Source organism: Triturus cristatus, chromosome 11 (genome assembly GCF_964204655.1).
Source record: "Triturus cristatus chromosome 11, aTriCri1.1, whole genome shotgun sequence".
Taxonomy (NCBI): Eukaryota; Metazoa; Chordata; class Amphibia; order Caudata; family Salamandridae; genus Triturus; species Triturus cristatus.
The window spans coordinates 1031754236-1031764020 of record NC_140594.1 but is presented as its reverse complement, the minus strand read 5'-3'; the positions used below and the strand labels follow the sequence as shown (position 1 = coordinate 1031764020).

Below are 9785 nucleotides of genomic sequence, written 5' to 3'. Positions count from 1 at the left end.
ACATGCCCTTAGGGCATGTATGTGCGCCACATGTGCACACATGCTAGAATCAGGGGTGCAACAGGGTGTCAATGTGACACCCTGCCACCCTTGTATTTTCTCCCCCCATTACCGAATCGGTATTTACCGAATCGGTAATGGTGACTGGCTTCCCATTGATACCTATGGGCCTTCCAGCCCATAGGAATCAATGGGAAGTATGCCCCATTACCGAATCGGTAAATACCGATTCGGTAATTACCGAATTTCTCCGAATCGGTAATATTTACCGAATTATTACCTACATACAATTTACCACTTCTTAAATACCGAATCGGTAACATTCGGTATTTATGAAGTGGTAAATTGAATGCTACCTACATAAGGCCCAAAGACTCTGCATGACTCTACACATTCTGAGCTACAACATTTCTTAAATTTGGCTTACATTAATCTGACTTTAATATATGTTCATCAAATGACTACTTTTTGGTGTGTTTAATGTAATACTAACGATTTGGCTTTTATTCTTGACATCTGCAACCACACTAGCTCTGTCATATAAAAGAGCAAGATACCAGGGATTTAAGTGGTTAGTGGGGAGGATAATGGTGTGACCATGTGTTAAAAGGAATACATACCCATCTGCTTGGTGTTAAAATGATATTGCTAGTCACCTAGGAGTTCAATGTCTTTATAAAGGAATTTGGACGTCCGCCTCATTTCTAAATATGGTCACAGACCTCCAATAGCCTTGTAATGTGCATCATGGGACACTTTAGCTCATAAATGATAAAAGGAATAATCCCAAAGCGACATCTGTTTAAAACAATTCAGCAATTACCATTCATTATCTAAAACATAAAACTTTGCCAAATTGGTCCTGTATATGGTGTATACTCAATATGAATAAAAGTGAACAATGAGTTTCTAGAAATAGTGACCGGTGATAGATGCTCCTGGTTTGCTTTGAAGGACCTTTTTGCAGTGTTCAATACACTAGGACACAACATTTTACTGCAGTTTTTAGCAAGAGTGACCACAGCCTTGTACTGCATGATCAATTAGTTTTAATAATTTTATGCTTTTAAGCACACTCAGAGTATACAAGGAGGCCATTTATTTAGTACCCAAGTTAAAGAAATGTAGGGTACCACTGAGATCAGTTTTTCTCTCTAGTATTATTTGAAACATTACTAGAGTCACTGTGTGGTATGATAATATCTTCAAGGGTAGAATATTACACATAATCAATTGACACACTGCAGTTCCTGAGGAAATCCCATTCTAAAATATTATAGTTATGTTACATTTTATACATGGTTGGCTTATAAATGGAATACAAGATTGCATAAATGATGATCTTTTACTCTTTGGTTTGGAGACTTCCAAATAAAATAATACAAGAATGGCTTTGGATACCCAGGAATCTGCCTGCCAATACATTGTTTTCTTCTGGTACTTTTCTTCCCAGACATCTAAGAACCTGATATACTGAATATTAGAATATCATGTGTTGAGGTTAAAATGAATATGTAGCCATCAAGGCAGAATCATTATAATATGCTACAAGAGGGCCTTTTCTGAAGAAAATGTACAAATCTGTCCAAGTAATTCAATTGACCTCATTTCTTCTAGTCAGAGATTTAACAGAAAGACTACAGTCTTGGAGAAGCAACACTGGTTACCACAGTGAGAATGTGACCACATAAACACCCTTGCGGAATCAAACATCTCTCATTGGGGAAACACTATTATGTTTAAAAATATATAGGGTAGTTTATACATCTTTTATAAATAGAAGTTCTTTTTCAAAATAGAATAAGCACCTGCCCCCCCCAACAAATATGCTAAACGGCTAAGCGCTAATCCCTTGCAGTACTTTTGGCTGGGATATGGAATATGATATGACAGAAATTCAGAGAAACTTCTACTTTCTTGTCTTTAACTCTTTGAAAACTAAGGGGTCCGATGTAGAAGTATCTAGCCACAAATTACTGGTCACAAACTGCCTGCAGCCCACAAGAACCGACCTATGCTCAAATTGGTCAGTTTTCAATAATCCGGAGCATGGTGATTTGGAATCTAACCTACCTCATGAATATTAATTAGTTGGTTGCAAATTACAACTCACTACGATTAGATACCATCATAGGGATAGTGGCCTATCTGGGTCAGCAAACCACCATGTCTGTAATGAAACTAGGCTGTGTTTGAAAATAAATGTTTGCTTTTATTTCTATTTGTATGAGAGTTTGCAGTGGTCCAGTTAACCACTAACTACTTCCAATTTTTTTACATTCCCAATGCGGAAGGGGTCGCTTTTGTCAGTGGCTTACGACCCCAACTTGGTGATCGGTAACTTTTCAATGATTTATGATCTCTATTCCGGTCCTAAACTATTAATACATATGGATAGAAAATGCTGTGTTTTAAGGGATGCCTATGACACGCCCTTCCAAATAGTGATTTCTTATACATTTCTAAACACATTTTAGGAGTTGATAAAAAGTTACAAGTTCCTAAAATGGGTATAGTACATTGCTGACAGCAGTTTTTCGATAGCAAACTCCTAATTAGAGCATTTGCAACCAAAAAAATGCTCTGTACCTTCTAGGAAAGACCTCCTGGAGGTTGTCTTTAGTTTGTACAGTCCATTCAATGGTGTGCTCCTAATGGCAGCCTTTATAATTGTCATATAAATTATTCTTTCCGTGCGCTTAGAAACCTGGACACTTGGAAATCATATCAAATTATTTAATACTCAAAATACATGTCAAATGGACTCAGATTCAATTTTTTATTGAAACACTTGCATATGTATCTTCATTAGGCTTGCTAGGAGCGTCAATTTCAAGTTGCCTTCTTCGGTCAGATGCATGTTTTTGAGACTCGGAGTTCTGCTGAAAGTTCAGCCTGGCATATGTTAAACCTTCTTCAATTTCATTGGATGCCTGCAATTAAACACATTTTGAAATCAGAAATAAAGTCTATTTGCATGGCTTTGGTTTTCTCTTAGAGTTATCTCCTTCTTTTAATGTATTTTTCAATCTCACCTACTTATTTGTTTTTCAGAGTACTCTTGGTTTCTCATTGTTTTTGTGTGTGCCCCTTTTCGATTTTGAATGTTTTTGGAGTATTCATGATATGTTTTTTAATCAAATTGATCATTTTAGTATTCTGGTAGCCAATGCACTTTTTTTAGACAGGATCCAATTTCTATATGGCTGTCCTCTTATCGCCTACTTTTTTTGAGCGATTAAACACTCTGAATCACAAAGTTAATATACATGTGTATGTTTAGTCACATATATGTATTTATGTATGTATATTTTTGCTCTTTACCATTTCCCAGTATGGATTTACATTAAGGAACAGATTTACATGTTTCCACCTACTAAAATAAAAGGGTGCAGCCCCCTACAACCAAAGTCCGAAAATTACTGATAGTCACTTTGAACATGTAGATGGCCATCTCCACCTCTGTCACTAAAGATCGATCTGTAGGAAAGCATAGGGGGGCAACATCCAAACGCTGACAGACACGGAAACCAGAACCCTGTCTTACCTGGCTTTAGACTCTTGACAACGGGGCGGCAACGCTGTTAGTCTCCCCTGCCGCCGAAGGACATCAGTCGGGGGAGACTACAGCTCCCAGGATCCCTAGCAGCACCTGAGCACTTCCGCCCACCAGCGCGCCCGGAGGCGCTCAAAAGGCAGAGGCTTCCTCCGCGTCGCGGGACGCGCGCGGGCGGCGCCGGGCAAAGCCCGGGCAAAGGGCGGGCCGTCCGTGGCCGTCAGAGGCCAAAAGAGGCTGGGCTGGGCCCTATTTCTTCCGTTTGATTTCCGTGAGTGGTCAAGGTGGCATTGTGGATTGCTTGCAGTAACTGAACACACATATCAATTGATGCATTGTTAAATTTCCATGCTAGCATCATAATCGTTTATATATTTTGTTAATCCTGTGACTGTGTGAAATCCCGGGATTAAAACTGTACTTATTTAATTATCGTTCATCCTCTACACCTTAGCAAATTCGTGCTTAAGATGGGGAAGCGGGCCTGTACTGTGAGGCAACATAACCCTGCTCCTTCAACTAGTATGCCTAAACCTACATCTATTGATAGAATGCTAGAGAAAGCATTAGGAGCAGTGGCTACAGAAATAGAGCGCACAGAACGGCGCCTTTCTTTTACCCCAAATCTAGAGCTACATTCGCAAGCTTCTGACCCTTCAATTAACATACAGGCACTAGACCCAGAGCTCGCCAAAGACCAATCCATAATCGAGGTGATTCAGACCCTGGATCCTCTTAGAGAGGACGCCCCTCGCTGCCCCGGTCGAAAATGCAAAGAAAAAACCAAACATATTGTGAGACCACCTATAAGAAAGAGAAAGGGGCAGGAAGCGGTCAAGGAAAAGGGAAAGCAAGGCGGGTCCCAAAACGAGGTTAGTTCTGAAACCACAAACGATCAGCCCGTGTGGGTTTCATTGCTTATGACGAATCTTCAACAGCAAATAAGATCTATTATTAAAGAAGAATTAATCCCTGTAATGTCAATGTTGGATAGGCTGTTAGCCAAGCGGAATGTATGGGTACAAAATAAAGAGCCGCCCATAGATATAACCAACAAAGCAAGTACGCCAAGTTCCCAGGCCCCTATGAGCAATATGCAAGCCGGGCCTTCCACAGTTACCAAAGATTCTTGCAATTCGACTCTACAGGGAAAAACTTCATATGACAGGGGGGAAAATGTTACCAATGCGGGACGCTGCTCAGCACCAACTAATCTGGTGCATCAGGACCGCCCCCGGTTGCCAGGAAGAACGACATTGGAGGACACCCCTAGGCGGGAGTTGGTCGACAGCTCTTCAAATCAGGTCTGTAATGAGCTAGATTCAAAAATTCAAACATACTGTCCCCCAAGTATAAATTTACCACCCGAGTCTGCACCATATGTACTGATTCTTGCAGGAGCCCCAGAACTGAGAAAGGGATTAACAGAAACACACCAAGAGCTAAAACACAAAACCATCCATTGGTTAGCAAACCATAGTGATTTTGGCTATGAGAATACCCATGAGATAATAACCACAAGAAGGGTAGGTTGGATTGGGAAACACTACAAGGATATACAAGGGGATTGTGTAATAATTAATTTTAGAAATCCAAGTATCATTGAGCAAATTTTAGCGACAGAACACGGGAGGAATAGGGGGACTATTATTCTACTTCCCCTAGGGTATTTCTATCCCCCAATAAGGCCTCACCATCAAGATCATCTACATCAGCTGAAAATGAGATTTCCCCCCAGAAGAGCGGTACCCCCAAATCCAGGCCAGTTGTTTTATAATTACCCAATTTTTAATATTCCAACTGGTAACAGGTACAGTCCCCTTGAGGGAGTGGACTGACAGGGGGGGTTAAATACTATTAATAAAGTGGGAATAGCTCCGATATCACTAGATTTAGAGAACCAGGGTAGCCACATAGGGACAAATTCCAAGCCTGAGGATGAACCAGACAGAGGTAGCCTGATTGGCTCCCGAAATATAAGTCCCCCTCTCTCGCGGTTCGACCATTCTGAAAACCCTAAACACTTGTTGCATTCAGCTTCAAGGCCGACGGATGGTGTTGAACCAATAAATGTTTCTCTAAACCAAATAACAGTTGCGACCCCACATAAGACCCCATCAAATCCCGATGCAACAAGGGTTTTATCTTGGAATATCGCGGGATTAAACAGTAAACTAGATGACCCCGAATGAGGAATTTTCATCGATTGTTTTGAAATCTGCATGTTCCAAGAAACCTGGGCAAGAAGATAGGTTTCCAAATTAGGTTATGCCAGTTTCAACATCCTGGCATCTTCGGGGGGGGGGGAAAGGGAGACCTTCCGGGGGCCTTATAATTTGGGTGCGATCCCATTTGGGGTGTTCTGCGGGTCAAATTGACACAGGCTCTAGTGACATTTTATGTGTTTCGTTACGGTTCCCCACAAAGCCTCCTGTAGTCTTAATAAAAGTATATTCACGACCCTCCCCAAAAGGTAATGAATCTAACACTGTGGAAGAGTTAACTACCTTCCTAGGCACTATTGACACGAACCAGCTGATCATAATAGGTGGGGATTTTAATTGTCAGTTCGAACCGCTAGAAGGACTATCACTTGATGGTCTGTATGATGAGGATCACTTTTTAAAAATTCCAGAGTCAGGATGTCCTAGAGTCAAAATATGGTCCCCACTGGTGATTCAGATGAGTTGTCTCACTATGAGGCATTCTCTTCGAGCTTGCAATGGGAGATCTCTATCAGAGACATCGAATAGCTACACGTTCCATAGCAAAAATAGGGGGTCTATATTAGACTATATTTTTATGGATTCACATTTTTGGGATAGGATGTTGGATTTTAAGATAATTCCTCGTTTAGACAGTGACCACTCTGCTCTAGTGGTGGAACTTAAAGCACTGAATAAGGGGAGTCTGTTGGATACAGATAACCCTTCTGACTCTAGGCTCGTGGTCACGCATTGTAGGAAGAGAGTGAAATGGTCTAATTTTAGCCAATCAGAAGTAAGAATGGCCAGCCTATATGATGCCTTGCTCCCGGTTTTTATAGATGCGTCTAATTTGTCTAGCCCGATTAAAGAGGGCATAGACCTCCAGCAGGCCCAATCAAATTATGACAAATTAGGAAAAATTACCTATGATTTCTTTTTCCCAACAAAAAATCTGAAAAAAGATAAGTTGCCTACCCACCCTTGGTATAACATCTCTTGCCGTCAGGCTAAAAAGGCTTTGGTAACAACTATTAAAACCAAAGACCGCCTTTCAATACGGTCGGCAAGAGCAAACTACAAAGCAGTTATACATGAGGCAAAGCAAAGCTGGGAATTCGAAAATTGGGCCATCATGAAAACTGCTTTAGGAGATAGAGATATGAGGACATTCTGGGGAATTGCTAATTCTGGCACAACCACTCTTCGAAGTGCGGTTGAGCCAAATTTAGACGAACAGATTTGGCGGGCCCATTTTGAAACCCTTTACGCTAAGGAGTCCGGTGATGATCTTATTCCTGGTTGTGAACCAACAGTTCCTTGTCCTGAGGGTATTGAGGATTCAAAGCCCCCGTCTGATGGTGACTCGGGCTTGAGTATAACCATAAAAGAAATAAAGGTCGCACTGGCAAGAATAGCTCCGGGCAAAGCTCCAGGTTTGGACAAGATACCTGGAGACCTTTTCAAAAGTGAACCTGCTATCTGGGCTCCATATCTCTGGATGCTTTTTAATTCAATTATGCAAGGTATGAAGATTCCCCTTAGCTGGCTTGGCGCGGAAATAATTCCGATTTTTAAGAAGGGCTGCCCACTCCTCCCGACCAACTATAGACCTATAAGTCTAATAGATATTTCCCAAAAAATCTTTGCGAGAGTTCTCCTCCTCAGACTGCAGTCATGGATGGAAGAGAGGAAAATTTTGTCTGCTTTACAGGCCGGGTTCAGGGAAAAATTGTCGACCCTGGACCAAGTCCTAAGATTACAACTATTGTATTGGAAAACTGTATGTCTGCAGGGGGGTAGTCTCTTTTTAATTTTTGTAGATTTAAGATCAGCATTTGATCTAGTACCAAGGGAGAAATTATGGTTGGTTTTGGTCGAGATGGGGGTCCCAGTTTATTTAATTCGACTTTTTAAACGCCTGCATGAATGCAACTATGCGCAAATAAGGTATGGGAAGGATGGTAATCTTACAGCCCCTATACCAATCAATCGTGGTGTTCGCCAGGGGTGCGTGCTCGCGGCAACTTTATTTAGCCTTTATATTAATGGCCTGATTGATGTCCTGCTAGCAGAAAAAGATCTGGATGCCCCCAAGCTAGCTTCCCGTAGAATCTCGGCTATGATGTTTGCCGATGATACCCTATTGGTTGCCAAATTACCAATGGGGATACAAAGGGTTTTGGACAAATTTGAGTTGTTTTGTAGAGACAGAGGTTTAGAAATTAACCTACAAAAAACCAAATTTATGGCATTTAATTGTCCAAAAAGTACACGTCCCAACCCATCTCTAAATGGTAAACCCCTTGAAAGAGTGTCATCTTTTGTGTATTTAGGTTTTACAATCACTGAGTCCATGGAATGGGGGGCACACATTACAAAATCTATGCTAAGACTAGCACAATCTTCAGGAGGCATCATGAAGGTTTTTAATAAGTCCAGTAAAAGAATTGTTAGTCCAGCAATTGAAATTTATAGGGCTCAAGCAAGAGGCGGGGCTTTATATGGCGCAGAGTTATGGGGCCACCAAAATTTGACAAAATTATCGCAGGTGGAGAATCAATTTTTAAGACAGTTATTTAGATTACCTCGTAGTACCCCTTTGGTTCCGTTACGTTTGGACACAGGTATAATACCAATAACTGAAGTAGCGAGCCTCAAGCCCATAATGTATTGGCGTCGCCTATGGACCTTCCCCGAACTCATACCCTATAGGGAGGAGTTATCAGAGGTATTGAGGTCACGGGGTGCTGTAAAAATTCCGTGGCTTGACCATATAAAATTCCTCTTATACAGCATGGGCTTAGGGGATTGCTGGCTTGATCCTGAGTCAGCCTGCCCGTTAATATCTAAGGGTCGTATGAAGGCATGCTACAAAGATTACAGACTAACCCAACTCAATACCTTTTCTGGAATCGGGAAATGTACTAGTGCTTTTTTAGAAATAAAAGATTCTCCATGCTTTGAACCGGCAATAGATCTCATTACTCCACCAGCGGCTAAGAAGCTCTATTTACAATTTAGATATGGGGTACTCCCACTCCGCTGTTTTACATCCAAGTGGAGAGACCAACAAATGACCCAGTGCCCGGTTTGTGACCACCCCGAGGAAACAGAGCTCCATGTCTTCTTTAGTTGTTCTGGCTATCAGAAGGCAAGGAGACGCTGGTTGGCTCAGATTTGCAGGAATCTTGGCAGTAGGTGCTGCCTTGAAGCTTTTAGGATACTGAAATCTGACTCAGGAATTCCAATAGTATACTCGGTGGCTGGTTTTTTGTTTTCAATGTGGTGCACTAGAAGGGCTTATTTGAGATCTCACAATAATGAATTGATTGCACGGTAGCAAATGTGTAAATCCATTTCCTGTTTTTCCGCTTCATGTATAGTTTTACATATAGGAACTTTTTGTTTCCTTTTATACAGAGGTTCTATTTTTAGCTAATTTATGTATTATTGCACCATGCACTTTCCAATCTAATTGTGTTACCTTTTTTCCAAATCCTATATCCCAAAATGTAATGTATTTTTAATCTGAAATTGCATGTATAATTATCATTGCTTTTTATGATTTTTTTACTATGACTGACAATATGACGGAATTTTAGATTTAAAATGTTTGCTCTGTGATGTACTTTTTAGGACATTTTGTCCGAAATAAAGTTTTTGAAATTGAAAATTGAATTGATCTGTAGGAAAGTATAGGGAACATTATTAAAGTTTATTGTTCTTTAAGAAAATTGTAAAATTATGTTACTATATAATAGAAAAGTAAATTAGTTTAAAATATTTATTATTAACCTAAATTTAATACAATGAAATGTTACAGCATATTCACACATCAAATTAAAGGTGCACTAAATAATTCATACAATTTAAGTATCACAATATAGTTTATAAATAATTTGTAAACCATAAGGGACAAACAAAATCCCACCATCATTCACATTATTATGCTTTACTATGTAGTAAATATTGTTAAACGTTATGATTAGAATTAATTTAAATTTGATAATAAAATTTGAAAA

At 40.2% G+C, this 9785-nt stretch overlaps 1 protein-coding gene across 1 annotated transcript in view; it reads right to left on the bottom strand.

Moving 5' to 3' along the window:
• Positions 1-465: 465 nt before the first annotated feature.
• C11H1orf162 (chromosome 11 C1orf162 homolog) overlaps positions 466-9785 on the bottom strand; it is a 406379-nt gene continuing 397059 nt past the window's right edge. The window contains exon 6 of the mRNA XM_085635230.1: positions 466-2933. Within this exon, the coding sequence (XP_085491356.1) occupies positions 2772-2933 (162 nt within the window). The 3' untranslated portion in view covers positions 466-2771. The remainder of the gene's footprint in view (positions 2934-9785) is intronic.